This window comes from Desmodus rotundus, chromosome 11 (genome assembly GCF_022682495.2).
Source record: "Desmodus rotundus isolate HL8 chromosome 11, HLdesRot8A.1, whole genome shotgun sequence".
Taxonomy (NCBI): domain Eukaryota; kingdom Metazoa; phylum Chordata; class Mammalia; order Chiroptera; family Phyllostomidae; genus Desmodus; species Desmodus rotundus.
In genome coordinates, this window is record NC_071397.1 from 4,167,578 (window position 1) to 4,188,317 (window position 20,740).

At 50.5% G+C, this 20,740-nt stretch overlaps 1 protein-coding gene across 2 annotated transcripts in view; it reads left to right on the forward strand.

Annotated features, from left to right (window-relative positions):
* The window catches only part of PNPLA1 (patatin like phospholipase domain containing 1), a 40,789-nt gene extending 23,204 nt beyond the window's left edge, over positions 1 to 17,585 (forward strand). The window contains exons 4-9 of one of the 2 annotated variants that reach the window (XM_045193219.2): positions 553 to 762; positions 1,516 to 1,576; positions 8,149 to 8,730; positions 10,996 to 11,191; positions 12,296 to 12,421; positions 16,308 to 17,585. In XM_045193219.2, the coding sequence (XP_045049154.2) occupies positions 553 to 762; positions 1,516 to 1,576; positions 8,149 to 8,730; positions 10,996 to 11,191; positions 12,296 to 12,421; positions 16,308 to 16,317 (1,185 nt within the window). In that variant the 3' untranslated portion in view covers positions 16,318 to 17,585. Of the gene's footprint in view, positions 1 to 552; positions 763 to 1,515; positions 1,577 to 8,148; positions 8,731 to 10,995; positions 11,192 to 12,295; positions 12,426 to 16,307 lie in introns of those variants that run through there. The other variant, XM_045193220.2, reaches the window with a different exon arrangement.
* The last annotated feature ends 3,155 nt before the right edge of the window (positions 17,586 to 20,740 follow it).

Genomic DNA, 20,740 nt, shown 5'->3' on the forward strand with positions numbered 1-20,740 from the left:
GAAACAGAAGCCCCAGAGGGGAAGGGACTTGAGGATGGACACATGGCCGGTCAGGGGTGCTCTGAAGAGTGTCGAAGGTGCCTGACCTCAATGGGGGAGGGTGGGGGGGCAGTTTTTGGACCTGTGACAGTCTGGAGAGGGGCCCTTCCCAAGCTGCTCAGGCCCACCATGTGTGCTCCTCCTCAGAAGGCCATGGGGGAGAACTCCATCCCCCAAGCCTCCCCTCAGCCACTGAGTGACCCCAGGAGGGGTAGTCTGAGATGGGTAGCTGCGACAGGGAGCACCCGCTCCTGCTCTATGCAGCGTACGTATGCTTCCTCCCCACAGAGGCCTGGGAGCCCCATCTCAGCACCAGTAGGATGACTGAGGGGAGCCCGTGCAGGAACAGAGCGCTGGGCTGGAGTCCAGGGGCTACCATGGGCTCACCCTGTGACCTTGGGCACACCACTCGCCCACCCCCACCTCGGTCTCGAGGCTTCTCCCGAGGGGCCCATTTCCTCGGTGTACCCCCCTCTGACCCCACGTGAGCATTTCTCCCTCCGCCTCCTACAGCGGTACATCGATGGGGGCTTCACGGGCATGCAGCCCTGCTCCTTCTGGACCGACTCCATCACCATCTCCACCTTCAGCGGGCAGCAGGACATCTGCCCCCGGGACTGCCCCGCCATCTTCCATGACTTCCGCATGTTCAACTGCTCCTTCCAGTTCTCCCTGGAGAACATCGCCAGGATGACCCATGCCCTGTTCCCCCCAGACCTGATGGTGAGAGAGAGGGACATGGAGGGGCAGGGGCTGGGGTGCAATGGGGGAGCCCATGGGGCCCACTCAGTTTCCTCGGTGTCTCCTCCCCTCAAATGATCCCTTAAACTTCCTCCGCGACCTGTGTCCTGGCCTTTTCACTAATGAGCTGTGGGATCTTGAACAAATCCCCCAGGACTCCCAGCCCCAATATTCTCCCCTGCAAAATGCGGTGATGTCAGAATCATTGAGAGGAACATTAACTGAACTCTGAAGTGCAATGTCGGGTCAGCACTATGGCCCATGGGCCAAATCAGGCCCACGGCTTGTTTTTGTACAACCTGTGAGCTAAGAATGGGCTCTAAAGGGCTGTAAAAACAGGAGAAGAAGAAATGACAGAGACTGTGTGTGGCCTGCAAAGCCCCAAATATTTACTCCCGGGCCCTTTACGGAAAAGGCTTTGTGGGCACACTGGTGTGATGCTTCAGCATCCTCTGCAATGGATATTATTATTATCCCCATTTAACAGACGAAGAAACTGAGATTGTGAGAGGTTACACCCACACAGCCACCCAGGCAATACGTGGAAACACTGGGATTTGAACCCAGTCTCCACACGTTGCTCTTCATAGGGCCCAAATGCACCGTCTCTGCTTCTGCTATAAACATCTCGCCAAATGAAGCCCAAGAGCGGCGAAAGCGGCTTCTCTGGGTGAGGGGGCCGCGGCTGTCCTGCGGCTGCAGCCTGAGTGTTTTCCCGGTGTGCCCGCCTTGCAGGTCCTGCACAATTACTACTACCGCGGGTACGAAGATGCCGTTTTGTACTTGAGGAGGCTGAGTAAGTACGTCGTGGAGTCGGGGGAGGGAGGCCTGGAGGGTGGGCAAAGACAGGAAGTAGAAGGGCTGAGGAAAGGAACATTCCGCCCAAATTTGTGACCGAAAGGTGCCCTTCACCCAGGAGAGCGGGACATGGGCGCGGGGACCTGACAGCCTGCTGTGTCCAGGACAGGCCACTGTGGCCAGAAATTAGGGTCTCCGTGCGAGAGGGGCTGATGGGATAGTGTCCTGGGCTTTGTACAACTATGTTTCTGGATTTAAAACCATACTCAGGAAATACACGCCTCATACATTCTGTTCTCATGTCATTTCGTTCTCTTCCATTTTTATTCTCTTTCCGATAAAGTCATATTGTTAATGTAGAAATAGATGCAACTAATTTATATTTATATAAGACTTCGAATGACATATTGATCAACAAATGAAAACAAAGAGCCCTTGCCCTCTGTTGGTTTGGAAACAGTAAATGATAATGGAAAAGTTACAGTAAAAAATAAACTACTAAAATAAAAGAGAGAAAGAAACCATGGTCCCCACGCCGGTGCATCATCTGGTAGAAGGAAGATTCTAATGATACGTATCACCCATTTAACACAGTGAAGGTCACGGCGAACACCTCTGTTAAAAGGAAAGAAAAACGCTTTTCCATATTTAGAGTTAATTTCGTAGAACATGTTTCCAAAGCAAAGGGATCGCTGGATTAAAGGTCGCTTCCCGCTGTTCTGTCATGATTTCTCCATGTTGTCATGTGGGCTTTACAACTGGTTTGGGGGAAGTCGTGTAATATTCCATCACAGTTGTACAGAAATCTTTGTTTGATCATTCCCTTGAGTTTCCGAGTGCTCCATAAGCACGGCCGAGGTGTACTTTTAGTGTATATGGTTTTTAAAAATATTTGGGGAGTGAGATTAAGGGGCTGAATGAGGTTTTTTCCTAGGGTATATTCACTTTTTTTCTCTTTTAAAATTGCTTCCTGCTTTCCCAAGCTCCCTTTGTCCTGACCCTTTTCTTTCTCCCAACAAGGGTGAGAGGTGGGGGTCATGAGAGCAGGATGGAGAGAACTTGGGCTCCAGAGGGTACCCACCCCTCGAGCTGTGTGAGCTCAGGGAGGTCACTCCCCGCCTCTGAGCCTTGGTTTCCTAATCTGTAAAAGAGTTGAGAACCTGGTTCCTGACACCTACCACCTGTGTGAGGTAGAGCAGGCAATTACCCTGGGGCTGTGGTTCTCTCATCTGGCCATGGAACCTGCCTCGGAGGTCATCGTGAAGGTTAAAGAGTGAAGCCACCTGCAGCCCCTAGCACAGTGCTCAAATAACTGGTAGTTCCTACAGTGACCCCAGACTTCTACGTCCTTGCTGTGGCTAATCCAGTCCTCTGTCCCCCGGGACCTCCGAGACAGGCCCCTCCCCCACCTCTCTGCAGGACAGACTCCTTCTAACCCTGAGTCTCCTCTGGCAACTCCGCCATCCTCCACATTTACACAGGTGACATTCAAGTAATGAAAAGTGAGCCCCAGTCATCCAAGAGGTGAATGACTTGAGGGGTGTGGTGGGGGGCTAGAGATAAGGCCTCAGGAATAAGAGGGGCTGGCTGGGGCCTAGGGTCCTTCCGCCACCACTTAGGGAACCCTCTACGCTTTCCTCAGTGGCAGTGTAGGCTGGGGCCCCAGGGTTCCTCTGATTTGGGGCTTGGATCTTGGAGCAGACACCAATGTCCTGCCCCGGGCTGTAACCTAGGGTGGGAATGGCAGGAAGTCAGGAGGAAGGGAAGGAGGGAAGAAGGGAGGTGGGGAGGTTTAGCTGGAGGGACCTGGAGGCCAAACGGCTATTTTTAAACAAGGCATCCCCACCCCAGGTTACAGCCTGGCTACTGGCTGCTCCACACCAGTCCCTTCTCTAGAAACTTTCCTTTCGCTTCCTTGCAGGGCAAGCCCTGGGGAGAGTCGCAAAGTGGGTGCTTAAGCATCTCTAGTTCCCTTCCCCCATTTCTCAGTAGCACCTTCTTCCACACTTGCACCTCTGGGAAGGACCCAGCGCCTTCCACCCTTAGCTGGCGTGGACATTGTCACAGGCAGGAATGGTGGTCCTAAACCCGAGGATGAAACTCTAATAGCAGCATTCCAGGCATCCACCCCCGACTTGGGGCAGGACAAGGAGGACGGCGGGATTTCCCAACGGACCTGGAACCACTCCAAGTAGGAACAGACACAGGTCATCAGGGAGCCCAGCTAGTTTTACCTCCTCTTCCAGTTTGCCAGGGTGTGTGCGACTTTCTAGCGCTAGTTCAGCGCCACCACCTAAAGCCTCTTGGGTTTGGTTGGGCTGGATTTTTCTCTCGTCACCGTCACCGGCGTGAGCAGGAGGCACTGACACAGCCTGAATAAGTGGGGTTTGCCATCTGGGAACAGAAAAGGGGAGTGTACCCCAGCCTCCAGCCCAGCTGCTTTCTGGGGTGTGGGGAGAGGGGGCGGGGAGGGGAGGGTCAGCTCCAGCAGGAAGCTATACCCACAGGTGTCACCCTCAACTCACCGACACCCTGGCCCCTCTGCCTCCTCCCTCCGAAGGGCTCACATCCGTTTCATTATTCCTGCTGCTGGGCAAGTCTCCCCGTCCATGCCTGGCCTCTCTGGCAGCAGCCTTCTGCCGAAGGGGAGGGCGTGCTCGCTGGTGGGCTCCAACGCCCTCCTTCCCCACAAGGACGTGTGTAGTGGGCGCTGAGTGAGGTTGGAGCTCAGATGATGCCGTGTTTAAAAATAGCCATTTGGCCTCTAGGTCCCTCCAGCCAAACCTCCTCACCTCCCTTCTTCCCTCCTTCCCTTTCCTCCTGCCTTCCTGCCATTCTTCCTTTTCTCTCCCTCCCTTCCTACCTCTCACAGTTTGATGTTTTCACACGCTCCTGTGAAATAGCACCACAATCAGGGCAGTGAGCAATCCATCATGCCACACACACACACACACACACACCCCTGTGAAACAGCACCAGATCAGGGCAGGGAACAACCCACCAAGCCCGAAGTTTCCTCATGCCCCAAAGTGACTCCCACCCTCCCTCACCCACTCCCAATCGCCAAGCAACCCCTGATCTACTTTCTGTCGTTACAGATTAATTGCATTTCCTAGAGTTTTTGGTAAGTGGAATCTTACAGCATGAAATCTTTTTTTGTCTGCATTCTTTTACTCAGCGTAATTATTCTCATATTCACCCATGTCATTATAGCACAGTATAACTAGTTCATCCCTTGTTACGTTCCATTCCGTTGTACGAATATACCAGAGCTCATTTAGCCATTTACCTGTTAATGCGCATGTAAGTGGTACCCACTTCAGACTATTATGAATAAAGCTACTATAAACACTCGTGTGTGTGTCTTTGTATGGGCACGATGCTTTTATTTATCTTGGGTAAACACCTAGCAGTGGAATGACTATATCATATGGTAGATGTGTTACATTTATATAAATAAAATTATATACAATTACATGTAATTCTATTATATAATTATATATAATTTGTATATATACAATTATGAGAAAAGCACATAATACGAATGTACCATCTTAACCATTTCTAAGTGTACAGTTCAGTAGCATTAAGCACATTTACATTGTTGTAAATTCCAGAACTTTTCATCTTGCAGAACTGAACTCTGTCCCCGTCGGCCAGCCTCTCCCCAGCCCCTCCCCCAGCCCCGGGCACCTGCCCCTCGACTTGCGATTTCTATGGTTTGCCTTAGATTCCTCACGTAAGTGAGCCATGCGTACAGTATTTGTGACGTTCTCAAGGTTCAAACACGTTGTAGCATGAGACAGGATTTTCTTCGTTTCTAAGGCTGAATGAATATTCCAGCACGTGTATGTACCACATTTTCTTTGTCCATTTCAACACCAGTAGACGTACGGTTTGCTTCCACCTCTTGGCTATCGTAGATAATGCTGCCCTGGACGTGGGTGTGCGCAGGTCTCTTTGAGATTCAACGTTCAATTCTTTTGGTGGTTTTATGAGAGCACCAAACTGTTTTCCAAAGTGGCTGTATCAGTTGACACTCTCACCGACGGTATATGAAAGTTCCGGTTTGCCCCACTTGTCACTGACACTTGGCATGGCAGGTGTTTTTAATTTCAGCCATCCTGCTATGCACGCAGTGGTATCTTACTGCGGTTTGGATGTGCCTCCCTTAACGACTAGGAGTGTGGAGTGTCTTTGCACTTGCTTTTTCGTTGTCCAGATAGCTTCTTCGGTGAAGTGTTTGTACCACTCTTTTGCCCATTTCCTCCTAGACCTTTAATGAGCTTTATTTTTTAAACCAGTTTTAGATTTACAGGGAAAGTAGGAAAATAGTACATCCAGGCTTCCCTATTATTACGTTTCACATTTATGAGATGTTATAGTACCTAGTATGGTACATTGTTTATAATTAGTGAAGCAATGTTGACAAATTGTTATCAACTAAATCTATACTGTATTCAGATTTTCTTAGTTTTTGCCTAATGTTCTTTTTCTGATGCAGGATCTTACCCCGGAGAGCACCTTACATTTAGTTGTTATGCTTCCTTGGGCTACTCATCTTTGCGATAGCTTCTCTGACCCTCCTTGTTTTTAATGACTCCCGTGGGTTTCAGTCCTGGCCAGGTATTTTGTAGAGTGCCCTCAGCTGGGGTTTGTCTGCTGTTTTTCCCATGATCACACGGGGGGTGTGGGTCTCAGGGAGGAAGACCACCGAGGCAAAGCCCCCCTCTCCTCACATTTTATCAAGGTGCCTACTGCCCACAGGACACATCGCTGGTGATGTTCACCTTGCTCACCTGGCTGCAGTGGCGTTCGTCAGGTGTCCACTGTACAGTTACGCTTTCTCCTCTTTCCATTCTGTGCTTTTTGGAAGGAAGTCACTCTGCATGGTTTACGCTAGAAAAGTAAGGGATTAAACCCCATTTCCTTGAGGTCAGGGTGTCTACATGAATTAGTTAGACGTCTGCATGGAAGGTTTGTCTCTTCTCCCCCGTTACTTACTCAATCATTTGTTTATATACGTATGAACTCATGGATACATAGTTTATACTTTGGGTTGTTATTCAACTCTTTATTTTTTTACTCAAATTGTTCCAGCTTCTTCCATTGGATGCTATTTCAGTTGACTCTTTTGCCCATTTAAAAAAAAAAGCTGAGTTGTTTGTTTCCTTATTTAAGAGCTTTTATGTTTTCTAGATAAATGCCCTTGGTCAGGAGTATTGTTTGTAAATATTTCTCTCAGTCTGTGATTTCTCTTACCAGCAACTTTTAAATCTGCCCCGGTCTTGTCTATCTAGAAAGCTGGCCCTGGGCCCCCTCGCTCTCCTGGCTCCCAACACAATCCTGGCCCCTCCATCTTCTCACTCTGCGTGGCCTCCCTAGGCAGTCTCGTCCACAGCCACACCACGGCTTCTGTTCCACCCAGGGTGGGGTCCCAAATACAGGCACCTCTAACCCTCATCTCTTCTCCGAGATCCAAACCCATACCCACAACTGCCCACTTGTCATCTCTCCTTGGGCCTCTCCAAGGCCCCTTAAACTCAACATGTCCCCTAACAACCTCGTGACCTGTGCTCTCCCCACTCCCCTCCCCCTCCCTCTCATGGTCACATTCTCAGTAGATGGCACCAACATCCTTTGATTGGGCGGGCCCCCTGCCTCCCCACGCCCCCGAATCAATCCACCACCGGGTCTCATTCATTTACCTCCTAAACAGAATCTCCCACTGATTTCTACCTCCTTCCAGGCACAAACCCCAAACACCTCTCCGCAGCACCCTGACAGGTTCCCTGGGTCCCCGATACCCTTGTCAGTGAGTCCCCATGCAGCAGCCATGGTGACCTTGTCAAAGCCAGAGTCAGGTCAGCACATCCCCGCCTAGAAGTCTCCATGGTCTCCATGAAAACCAAGCGTCCTCAGTGCGACCTACAAGTCCCTGTGTAATCTGGTCCCTGGGCCTCCTCAGCCCCTTCTCCCACTGCAGTGGCCCTCCCCGGCTCCAGCCACACCACCTCTCTAGTCCTCCATGTCCAGGTTCTCCTTCGAACCTTGGCCTTTGTGTGTGCTGTTCCTTCCATTTGAAACGCTCCTCCCATCCCATGCTGACCATCCCCTGGACCACTTGCCCTTCAGATCTTAGCTTAAATGTCCCTCCCTTAGGGAAGCCTCCCGGTTAAGTCCTCCTTGCCTCCCTTCCTCCTAGTCCCGTGTTCTCCCTTGCCCAACACTGGTCTTGATTAAAACTTGAGATTATCTGAGCGGCCAGTGCCTGCCCCAGCACCGAGCTGTAAGCTCAGGGACAGTCTTACCTGCCTTTGTCTCCTTCACATCCACAGTGCCTGGTAGAATATCTGGCACATAATAGGTGCTCAATAAATATTCACCGAATAAGTGAATTAATCCACAATCAAATACTCAATGTAAATTCAAGTGAGTAAAGAAAGGCCATTGATGAGCACTAATCCTATTTATAAAAATAATGTGGAAAAAAATAATTTTCTGCAAACGCCATGCTGACGTTGGAGGTTGGTAATGCCACCTGTGACCCCATGCTCTTGTTTTGTCTAGATGCCGCTTACCTTAATTCTCCCTCCAAGAGAGTGATTTTCCCCCGGGTGGAAGTGTACTGCCAGATAGAACTCGCCCTTGGCAATGACTGTCCTGAGCGCAGTAAACCAAGCTGCCCAACCGAGCAGGCTGGTCTGGAAGAGCCCACACAGCTTCACGCTCAACAGGCTCCCAAAGGGGAAGGAAGCGGTGGCCACCGTCCACCTGTGTCCCCGCCTGAACAGACACCTGAATCCACACAAGAGTGGCCTGTGGAGTCGCCCGTCTCACCCCCTGTCTCTTCATTTGAGCAGTCACCTGCATCGCCACTGGACTCCTCATCCTCACGTTCTCCAGCTGACTTGCCAGCTGCATCACTCCCAGCTGTGCCCTTACCACCCAGCTCAACACCTGGTCTACCACCTGCGTCACCACAGCAGCAGGCACGACCGACCGGGTCACCACCTGGATCCCCACCCTCCCGGTCATCCATGTTACTCAGGCCACCTGTGGGGCCTTTAGCAGCGGGGACACCTCAAACATTGCCTCCATGTTCTTCCGCACAGCCACCTGTGGAGGACCTGGGCTCAGAACAGCCCCAAGGTATGGACCCCCTGGCTTCTCATGGCTCCCTCATGTCCGGAGCCCCTTGGCAAGGGTATGACAACATGGTGGCTGGTAACCATTGCTTCAGAGGGCTGCGCTGGCGAAGTTAGGGTTAGCTGCAGAGGCTCTACCTGGAATAAGGACAGGCAACCACAGGGGGCGTTGTACTTGACATTTGTTCATTTCTTTAGCCCAGTGATTCTCAAAGGGTGGTTTCCAACCCTCAGCAATGCGTCACTTGAGAACTCATTAGAAATGAGAATGTTCAGGCCCTGCTGCAGACCTGCTAAATCACAGACTGTGGAAGTGGGGGACCCGGCTGTCTTTTTTGCAAGCCCTTTGGGTGGTCCTTTTGCCCGCTTACGTGTGAGAATTGCTGTTGTGGTGCATTTTTGTCGTGAGAGCCGCTGTACTGGGCAGTGCCGCCCAACGCGTGGTCATGGAGCACAGCCAGTCCCCGAACTGTCTGCTACGAGTTCACAGGGAAATGAGAGCCGGGACCGAGAGCGGGCAGTTAGAAACGTGTACAGCAATAAGATACTGCCGTGGCCTCGAAGAATTTACCTAACTCATTTGATTGTATTTTTCAAAAGCACTAGTCGATTACGGATTGCAAATAGGAGTTTCCAAAACAGGCCCTTTGCCGCAGATGGTTTGAGAAGCACCGTCGTGCGGGTTGCAAAGACGAGTAGTTCTCAGTTCCTTACTCAGGGAGTCTCCCCTCTGCGGAGGGAATGGCATGAATACCGACCTCAAAAATACAGGATAAATTATTAAGTTCTGTATTGCTAACAAAAACATGTCGGGGGTATCCATGGAGAATGAGATCACTTCTCTCTATGTGGAGTAAGGAAGGCTCTGGGAGACAACAGATGAGTCGAAATGGGCAGGATATTGACAACCGTAGTCTGTGGGGTGGGACTGGACGGACTGAAAAGAGCATTTCGGATTTGGTTTATTCTAGAAACTCAGGTACAAAGAAGGAAAGTGCAAGGTACATTCTGGAAGAAGAAGATGCCTGTTTGGCTACCGTGGGTGGTCAGGGTGGGGCAAAGGGGAGCGAAGGAAACCAGGCTGTGGAGTCCTTATGGCCCATCAGCAAACTTCCATCGGCAAAGTTCCACAGATGAGCAAGCTTTCCTCCTTTCAGATCTGCCCCAAGTCACAGGCGACCCTTTCTCTGGAGTAGGTTTACTCTGATTCTTGTTGTTGCAATGAGATAAAAATATAAGGATATTAAGAGACAGGAAATTCGTCACAGTGTTTCACATGTTCTCTTATTTCCTGTTAAATAAAATGCATTTATTTTATGTTATCACACCTGGGCCTAAAGGTAGCCACCTTCAGCGCCCCGAGCCATCCTGGGCCCTGAATCGGCATTCCTTCCTCGTACCTCATTCTGGGGGTGGACAGAGGGTGCGGAGATCCCAGCTGGGGGCGATTTTACCCCCAGGAGACATCAGGCAATGTCTGGAGGCCAGAGATGCTGCTAAACTTCCTACACGCACAGGACAGACGACAACAAAGAATTGTGGCCCTGTAAGGGCAGTAGTGCTGAGGGTGAGGAACCCGTTAGGGCCTCCAGCGGAGGCTCTACCACGTCCTAAGGCAGCTGAGGGAGCTGGGCAGAGAGGGTTACCAGTCACGCAGCGACGGCCATGTTGCTGGGGTGGGGTGTTGCAAAAGGCCCTGGGAAAACCTGCGAACGAAGGAACTGCAAATATAGTTGAGATATCCACCAGTCCTCCAAATGAAAGAGCCTCAGGTAGGAGTCCGTACTGTTTTTATTTCTGTGTATTCCATTATTATATAGTCATCTTCATATATTATATATCCCTGTACTCTGAAAACACGCAAAGGGCTCGTGTAAGAACAAAGGTCATAAAACTGTTAATATTTTCTATTCCAACAACAACAAAAACCATAAAAGTGCATTACATAAAGCAGGTGATGGAAGGGTCAGGCTCCTGTGGGGTTTTTCCTGAAGACGCTCCCTAGCACGGCCGCTTTTTGCCAGGGGATCGTTGGTGATGTTGTGTGAAGGGTGGGCATCAGCCCTCCGCAGAGGCCACTGCATTGTTGTCAAACCCAACAATAGGATCAACCCAATTTTGACCCTAAACATGCGAATTTGAGATGAGACAGTTCTTTGCTCTTTCTGAACACCCTCGCTTACTTCCTATTGTTCTATCAAAAGTGGCTGAACACCCCTGCCCCGTTCCATCTCACCCCTGTCTCCTACATTTTTACTTTTTGCTGTAGCTCCTCTTGCCTCTTTAAGTCCCCAGAGTGCGGGGCCTCTGGTGCATGTGAAGGAATCCACCAGCAAGCCGGGGTCCCTGGTGAATGTCAAGGAATCCACCAGCAAGCCGGGGTCCCTGGTGAATGTCAAGGAATCCACCAGCAAGCCCGGGTCCCTGGTGAATGTGAAGGAATCCACCAGCAAGCCGGACACCTTGTAAGTTTCTCCTTCACTGAAATGCATTCTTTCCTTTGATTGGGGGGCGGGGGACAGCTAAGCGACATTTTTCCATCCTGCCAGCTGCCTTAAAACACTGGGGTCCTTTTCTAGTTGGTGTGATTGCAGACTACCGTCCCTCTTCTGTCTTCTTCAGTGGGGACAGCGTGTGAGAAATGGGCCTATTCATGCCGATGACGTCATTCTCTTTAGCTTCCTGTTGCGCACACAGGGGACGCACCTTCTCTGAGCGCAGTGGGACACTCCAGTGATGTCTCAGTTCGAGAGAACAAGGGACAGCTGTGGCCTGGCCCTGGATAGCCACCGCATGCTATGAACTGAGGGCCTCCCTTAATCTGGAAGATCTTTTATTGGCCCTATTAGGAGGCTAACATTCCGGTGTTGTCGATTGTCCCTGGAAAAATCGTACTTACCAGGCACATCAACCGCATGGGTTGTGCAACGTGCTCCCCGATTGCCTTTGCAGCCATTAGGAGCAGGCCTGAGCTCTCTATACTTTTGAGTTCCCAGGCTCCCCTTCTGGCTGGATACCAGTTGGGTTAGTCTGTGGGAGGCCAGCAGAGGGTAAGTCAAGGGCATTTCTGCCCTGAACCTCATGCCCACCTGCCCGGGCCGCTCTAGCAGTGGCTGGGTTCCTCTGTAGCCACAGTGAGACTGATGGGGGAGACCAGGGCCTGCTTCTTTTGAGGTTCCCACTCCACAGCATGCTATATCAACTACATTAAAATATACCTGATTCTTTCACTTAGTGTAATTTTAATTATAAAACTTTCTGTAAGAGTTTGCATATATTTAATAATTTTGTGCTTGGGCATAAGTTATGCTTTTTGTTCACATGATTTAAACTATTGCTTTGACAAATAACTACGTAAAAGTTCGAATTTCTATTGACTATAGTTAGCATGACGTTCCTCAGATAAATATTCCCTGCTTACGAAATAAAGGTCACGGGGAACTCTGACGCTCCCAGGACTGAGAAGCACAGCATGGGAGTGGCTGATACATTCTGAGGTGGGGCAGGGCCCTGAGAGTGGAGGACACAGGATGGGGCGTAACAAACCACTCACTCCTCTCTCTGCCCAGGGCGGGCCCTGCTGCAGGCTCCCGTTGGGCCAGCGAGGTATTCCAGAAGAGCAAGCCAAAGGCGAGTAGCACCAGAAAAGGCTTCCCGAGACAACCACGGTCCAAAAAACCAGGCAGCAAAGTGCGGTGAGTATGACTAATGTTTCTTAAATTCCGCAGGCAGGAGCAGCTTTGGGAGTGGTCTGCAGGCAGATTACAAGGGAGGGAGCGGGGTCGGGTGTGAGGGTTAGGAGCTGGGCTTTGGGGTGGAATGCACCCAAAGTGAAATCTGTGACCTGCCACGGTCTCACTCAGCATGCTTAGGACACGTGGCCTCTCTGAGCCTCTATTTCCTGATCTGGAAAAGAGAGATAATACCAACTCGTAAAGCCGTCGTGAGCGTTCAGTGAAGTCAGCTACGAACACTGCGTTGCAGAGAGCAACATGTGTAACAGCACTCGGTAATTAGTAGATACCACAATTACAACTCCCAGAGGTTGACTAGCTACCTCTCAGCTTCTGAACAGAACTGTACTAGAAAACCAAACTGGACAGGTCGGTGCCCACGCGCCCCTCAACATGTCAAGCTCCTAACTGTTCCCACCCTCCAACTAAAAGCCTTAATCAATGTAGGCCAGCTTCTGATAGCTTTGTGACTATATTATATTGTCGTTGATTTACTCAAGCAATGTTTATTACCTCGTAAGTGCCAAGCACTCTTCTGGGCTCTGGGGAAATCAAAGATGAATTAAACTCAACCCCCAAATTTCAAAAGTTTATCTTGAACTTTGAACTTCATACCAAAGATAAGAATGAAACCTACTAATATGATGAACTACGAGCCCCATATAAACCAAGCCTCAATTTTTTTTCTTTATTTTACTGAACCATAACTTTGTTAAAGGCACACACCTACATACATACACACCCACAAACTCAAAATGCCAGCCTCAAACACGAACCACGCTAGGTGTCATTTATAATTATTTTCCTGGATTATCAAAGTACTCTCCTAAAGAGACAGACCCACATTGCTATTTAATTTGCTTCAAGGCTTTATTGCTCAGGAAAATCCCCAAATCCTTCTAAGGGACATCTTTCCAGGTTGCTCCTGTGCTGGGGGCGGTCCCTGGGGGGACGGGGGGATGTGTTTGGTAGACGAGGTCAGAGGCTTGCCGGGGGCAGGTAGGTGCTTTGCGGGAGGGGGAAGCAGTATGGTGGGGAGGGAGATTCTCGGAGCCGCTGCAGGAAGTAGGGCAGACCCACAGGGCACCTTCTGGATTAATGGATCAGCAGGGAGCATGCAGGGCCCACCAGGCAGTTGGGGTCCCTGGTGGTCACTGTGTCAGTGCAGCCTGGGATTATTCTCACTCTCTTCCTTGGTGTCCATCTCCAAGACTTCCTTGACCTTTGGGGGTCATATCTCTGTCCCTAGGTCGGGAAAATGCAGGCCAGTCTACAGTGGGTGTGGGGAAGCCTCCCTGGCTGGGAGCCATTAGGGAACCAGGTCCCGACTCAGGTCCCCTGATTCCTGGACCCACCTCTTCCCACACGTCCGAGCAGTGGGGAACGATGCAGTTCAACCAGAGCGGGCACGGTTGGCAAACTTCTAGGAATCAGGTGCTTTATAAAAAGCAGACGGTGGTAAAAACAAAGAAAACAACCCTCGTAAGCTGTGAGAGACACCGTTGTCAGTGGGTCACACATGCTGTGTCCGGGACTCCGTTACAGCATAGGCTGTGAAGCTGCCTGGAGGTGACCCACCGTGGATGACCTTAAGCAATTCCGTACAGACTCACTGCTCTGAGCGTCAAAGACCAGGGCAGGGTGCAGGAAAGAGAAGCTCAAAAATGTTAGGCATAGAGAAGGAGGCGTGAATTGCTCATTTCCTCCCAAACTGCAGACACAGGGACACCGTCAGGTCCCTGGGCTAGTCCTGTGTAAACTCCTGGTCCCCAGCTGATACCCCTCCCCACAAAGACAAGAGAGGCTGGAAGGAAAGCTACAGTGTAGGTGTTCCGTACGTCAATGTGTGTGTGAGTGTGCGTGCATGGGCGCACACTTTAAATCAGATGTTCAAATTTATACCCTGATGCTGTACGAGTTGGTTATCGCTGCTATGATAAGGCTGCATGACAAACAACCTCCCTGCACCCCAGATCTCGGTGCATTACAAACCAAAACTCGGTTTTTCTGTTTCTGGATCCATGAGTTGCATCGGGGAGCTCTACTTAGGCTACAGGCTGGGGTCAAGTCTGCTCCGTGGCCCTTTCATTCCAGGACCAGCAGTTACGCCAGAACTGCCCTTCTCCAGAGCATGGCTAGACACACGTGTCAGCATAGTGTTCCTCTGCCAGCCTGTCTGTCCTCCTGCAGAGTTCAGGGGTCCCATCTCACTCGGGTGGCCTCAAAGTGGAAAGAGGAGAAATTGAGAGACCGCCTGCAGGCTACGGCGGGAAGTGGAGGAGGTCCGTCTTGCTGATTGCTACTCAGATCCTCCTAATTGCCAGACTTAAAATTTCCACCACTTAGAGCCTCTCCTCTGACTTACTGTGGAATTTCTACCTATTCAAGTGTGCATGTAACAGTAACAGCTACAGTGTAAGTAGGAGTTACTATGTCTTAAGCACTGTGGCACAGAGAGGTTACATAATGTGCTCGAAGTCACGCAGGGGGTAGGTGGCAGAGCTAGGATCCGAATCCAGGGGCCTGTCACCAGCGTCTCAATGTTGACCACAAAGCGATGCAACAACCCAAAGTAGCCACCCAGAGCTGGAGTGAGAATTGGAAGTCACAGGGTGTAGTCCTAGTTTCTCCGTCTGGGCAGGGAGAGGCCTGGAGGTGCCCCGGGAGGTGCACAGGGCGACCTGGCAGGTTGGTCGGGCTGCCATGCCAAGGAGGTTGGACTTTACGGGTGGTGCTGGACGGTCATCACGGGGTTTAAACGACAGAACGACACAGTCAGATTTGAAAATCATCCAGTAATGTGCAAATTTACATGCCAGCATTTCTCCAAGATGCGTTCAGCAGGTGTCTTCCTGCAGTTTCCCAGAGGGCGAGTGACTTGCCCAGGGTCACACAGCAGGTAGAGGAGGGTTTGGAATTCAGGTCTTCCCTTCCCCAGGTTTTGTCTCCTTTCTCCTCACACGTGCTTCCTCAGCTTCTCCCATCCAGGTCTATTTCCTGCCCACTCGACTACTCTGTGCTCTCCACGTCCAAGACTGTTTGGGTCACCTACAGGCCTCATCCCAGCGCGGCCCAGGAATGCAGCTGCCCTGAGGTGTGGACCACCCCAGGGTGTGCCTGCAGGCCAGGCACCGCCTGCCTTGTCCCTAGTCGCTGGGGTGACCCTCGAACACCATCAACCCAGTGTCCCTTCTGCCCCCACCTGCCTCTTCCCGGTCACAGTCAAGGCCAACAGTAGCCCATAATGCCTTGTGCCCTACGAAAACAGCATGCCTTCTTTGAGAACTTGACTGCTAGCTGCTGGGAGGTTGTTCTAATACGCTGATTTGGTTAAAACAGTTGACTGCTGACTGCTAGAAATCTGTGTGAAGGATATACAAAGCTACAAAACTGTGTGAACAGCATATAGAAAGTAGTACAAATGACATACAACATAAATATGTCCGCAAAGCGCCCCCCCCCCCACCCCCGTGTTGGCGGTGTGACCTTGCACAGCTGCACTCGGCACCCCGGGGCCTCCTCCCCCTTCCCGAGAACCCAAATATTAACCGGACTTTTGTAAACCCAGTAATGTGTCAGACTCTCTTTTATCAACTCCTGCTCTGCACATGGGATTCTCCATTTGCAAAAGACCCTCGTATAATAAAGTGACCCTTCTAACTGGCTTTGGTATGAAGGGAGAGCTCCAATTTGGACGCATCGGGTCGGCTCTAGTGGGGCTTGACTGCCCCACCTGCTCGGACTGCCCAAGGGGTATGAAGCGGTGAGGAACATTCTCTGTTGGAGACAAGGGGGAAGAAGTCCTAGATGAGGGACTTAGACATGACGAATCTGTGTCTTTTCCTAGGACGCTGTGAGCCGAGAGAGAAGACTTGAGCCGGGACATGAGAGGACCTGAGAGCCCCGAGGCCAGGCGACCACTAACTTCTTGTCTGAGCATCCTTTTAGCGTCCCTGCGGGCCTTCCAACCCTTCCGCTACCCTGCTCCGGTCAGATGGGCAGACAAAGACAGACATCCACATGGACTGGAACCAAAGGGCATGCCACACCACCCCCTCCTGGCCTTCGGGGCTCTGCGCCTCCCTCTCAAGCCCTGCCTGAGTTTGCGTCTGTGAGCTGGGCGGGATCAGTCCTAACCCACAGGCTCCATCTGGTCCACAGAGCACGGCCCTGGGGTGTCAGGCAGGGCTGACCCACGGACACTTTCCTGTTTCCTGTGGTGTCAAAGCACCAGGTTCTTCTTTCGTTTTGCTTTGTTTTAATTCACACAGCATACTGAAACCTCAGCTTGGAACTCCTGGAGCCTGCCTCGGCCACTTGCTGGAAGCCTCCCAAGCTCCCCAGGGACTGTCTGGCACGGCCGTGTCCAGCTGGCGGCCCTGGACTGCCTTGAGTCCTGGGGTAGTGCTAGAGGAAATTGGGCGGGTCCCAACACCTCTGCCCCTCCTGTGCCCCAGCCCGAATGAGGGCAGACTCAGCTGTTCGCACCAAAGTGAAAATGTTCCATGATAAAGACACCTTTGGCCTCAGTTTTTCCATCCTGTTCAGGAAAAAATTAGCCTGCCCCAGCCAGGCCCAGTACGGGGGCGGGGGAGGGGGGGCGGCCCCAGGGTTTGTTAGGCCTCAGATGTATTTGCCTAACAAACCCTGGGACGCACATCCCAGGGGGCTAGGTGGAATACAGCCCTGGACTGGGCTGGGGCACCTGGGAGGGCACTTGCGAACTTAGCCATGGAGGGTGGGGGCTGTTACGACCAGGAGGCCCCAGGGGAGCCTGCTTTTAACAGGCCTGAGCAGAATCAAGCCTCCGGTGTCCTTGGACCCCCTGCCTTCTCTGATTCTTGGCCCAGAGCAGTCTAGGGAAGCCCCCTGGTTCTGTGGAGGGGCCCACCCGGCCACAGGCCTTTCCTCCGGGAGTGGCCTTGCCTTTGGCAGGTGGCCGTGTGCCCAGAGGCCTGAGACGCAGGAACCAGGGGAGGGACTGTATCAGTCCAGCACAGCTCTGGAATGCGCATCGCTTGGTGTGCGAGGGAGAGCAGAACCCGGTGCTAGCTGCTCTTTTACCCCGAAGCCGCCTTTGTGTTCGTTCTAAGTATCAGTAAAGCCCCTCAGATGTTTTCCTTCATTTTGCTTAATTTCTTATTTCCCCACTTTGAGGTAATCAATAGAATTGTTCTTGCATTAGTTCCAGGGTTGCCAGGTGAAATACCAGAAGCTTTGTTAAGTTTGAATTTCAGATAAACAGTGAATAGTTATTTATATAACTATGTCTCCAGTATTACAATTATTTTTTTGTGTATCTGAAATTCAAATTTAACAGGGCTCCCTTATTTTTATTTGCTAAATTTGGCAACCCCTAATTAGTTCCTTTCCCTTTTTTATGCTTTAAAAAAAACTAATGGATTGTTTCTGTTCTGGTTTTTTAACTATTTATTTATTTATTCAGAGAGGGAGGATGGAGAGAGAGAGAGATGGAGAGAGCCATCAATGTGAGGGAGAAACATGGGTCTCTTGCCTCTCACACGTGAGACCGAACCCACAACACAGGCATGTGCCGTGATAAGGAATCGAACCAGTGACCTTTTGGTTCACAGGCCAACACTCAACCAACTGAGCCACACCAGCCAGGGTTATTGGAGTGGTTTTTTTTTTTTGATGCCATAGTCACTGTGCTTTGAAACTGGGATGTCTCACTGGTGCCAAGGCCAAGGCCAAGGCCAGAACACACTCCGGTTTCCCAAGCAAGTATATCTGAATGATAGATATCATTCAGTGCTGCCCTCGCCGTGACCCTGCTAACACCCCGAACTCAACCAGCTCCCTGCTGACCCCATTGCCTCTGACTCACCCACTCAGCCTCCTGACTTCTCTGGGTGAGAAATTAGCTTAATTATGTCTTGATGCTACTTGCCCACCTTTTAAGAACTGTTCAAAGCAGCCAGGTCTGTCATGCATGCCAGCGTTCTGGAAAGTCTCCGTGCTGTGACTTGAGGGAGGCCCACCCCCACATGGCGTCCACCACCCTGTATTCCCATTGACACAAAATTCCCCCAGCCAGTGAAGTCAATCAGCATCCTGCGGGCGGCACTGTGTCCTTTACATCAGACCTGGCACGTGGTAAGTGCTCAATAAATATTGGCTGAATAAATGAACGAATGGATTGTTCTGTCTGTAGCTGACTGTGTGACCTTGAAGGAGGCACTGCCAAGTCTGAGCCTCAGCCTCCTCATCTGGGAGATGAGGATAGTAACACTGCCCCCTGCTGTCCTCAGAGCGTTCTGGTGAGCCCTCCAGGCTTGGGAAATGGAAATGTGGTTTGAAAAGAAGAAGGGCCACCTTCCCCTGGGGCCACCGGAAGAACTCATGTGTTATCTGAGAGAGGGGAAAGGAGGCCTTTAGCGCATTTCAATGGAGACCACATTTTCTTTTCTTTTCTTTTCTTTTTAATTTTCTTTTTAAAAAATATATTTATTACGTTATTACAGTTGTCCCATTTCCCCCCCTTCACTCCACTCCATCCTGCCCACCCCCTCCCTCCCACATTCCACCCTATAGTTCATGTCCATGGGTCATACATCTAAGTTCTTTGGCTTCTACATTTCCTATACTATTCTTAACCTGCCCCTGTCTATTTTCTACCTACCATTTATGCTACTTGTTCTCTGTACCTTTCCCCCCTCTCTCCCCCTCCCACTCCCCTGTTGATAACCCTCCATGTGATCTCCATTTCTGTGGTTCTGTTCCTGTTCTAGATGTTTGCTTAGTTTGCTTTTGTTTTTGTTTTAGGTGTGGTTGTTAACAAGTGTGAGTTTGCTGTCATTTTACTGTTCATATTTTTTATCTTCTTTTTCTTAGATAAGTCCCTTTAACATTTCATATAATAAGTGCTTGGTGATGATGAACTCCTTGAACTTGACCTTATCTGGGAAGCACTTTATCTGCCCTTCCATTCTAAATGATAGCTTTGCTGGGTATAGTAATCTAGGATGTAGGTCCTTGCCTTTCATGACTTGGAATACTTCTTTCCAGCCCCTTCTTGCCTGTAAGGTCTCTTTTGAGAAATCAGCTGACAGTCTTATGGGAACTCCTTTGTAGGTAACTGTGTCCTTTTCTCTTGCTGCTTCTAAGATTCTCTCCTTATTTTTAGTCTTGGCTAACGTGATTATGATGTGCCTTGGTGTGTTCCTCCTTGGGTCCAGCTTCTTTGGGACTCTCTGAGCTTCCTGGACTTCCTGGAAGTTTATTTCCTTTGCCAGATTAGGGAAGTTCTCCTTCATTATTTGTTTAAATAAGTTTTCAATTTTTTGTTCTTCCTCTTCTCCTTCTGGCACCCCTATAATTCGGATGTTGGAACGTTTCAAGATGTCCTGGAGGTTCCTAAGCCTCTCCTCATTTTTCCGAATTCGTGTTGCTTCATTCTTTTCTGGTTGGATGTTTCTTTCTTCCTTCTGGTCCACACTGTTGATTTGAGTCCCAGTTTCCTTCGCATCACTATTGGTTCCCTGTACATTTTCCTTTGTTTCTTTTAGCAGAGCCTTCATTTTTTCATCTAATTTGCAACCAAATTCAACCAATTCTGTGAGCTTCCTGGTTACCAGTGTTTTGAACTGTGCATCTGATAGGTTGGCTATCTGTTCACTGCTTAGTTGAATTATTTCTGGGGCTTTGATCTGTTCTTTCATTTGGGCCTTTTTTTTTTTTTTTGTCTCAGCGCACCTGTTATGTAAAGGGGTGGAGCCTTAGTTGTTCACTAGGGCAGGGTAACTGGTCGCTGGGCTGTGATGCTCTGTGGGGGGGAGGGGCCGAAAGGGAGCAATGGTTCTTACTCTACTCTCTGCCGGATTTCAGTCACTTCCCCCACTACCCACCATCAAATTGGGCTCCTCTAGTGCTGCTTCCTGAGTGGGTGGGTTTGTGTACGTTCTAGGACCCTGTGGGTCTCTCCAGCAAACTCTCCTGTGAGGGTGGGAGTTTCTCCTGCTGCTGCCTCAACCCCTACAGGTGTTTTCAATCAGAGGTTTGATGCTTTATTTCCTGGCGCTGGAGCTCTGGGTTGCGCCATCTGCTTCGCTCCCCTGCCGTCCCTCCCAGTTTATCTATGTGCGAATTGGGGGCCGTGGGCTCTGCTAGCGGTCTCACTGCCTGCCCCGTTCTCTCCACAATCCGCCAGTCTCTGGGTCCTGCTGTGTTGCCAGGAGTCTGGTCTGCCCTGGCTGCCCATCCCTGCCCCTCCTACTAGTCTGAACGAATGTTTCTTCTTTATCTCCTCAGTTGTTGAAC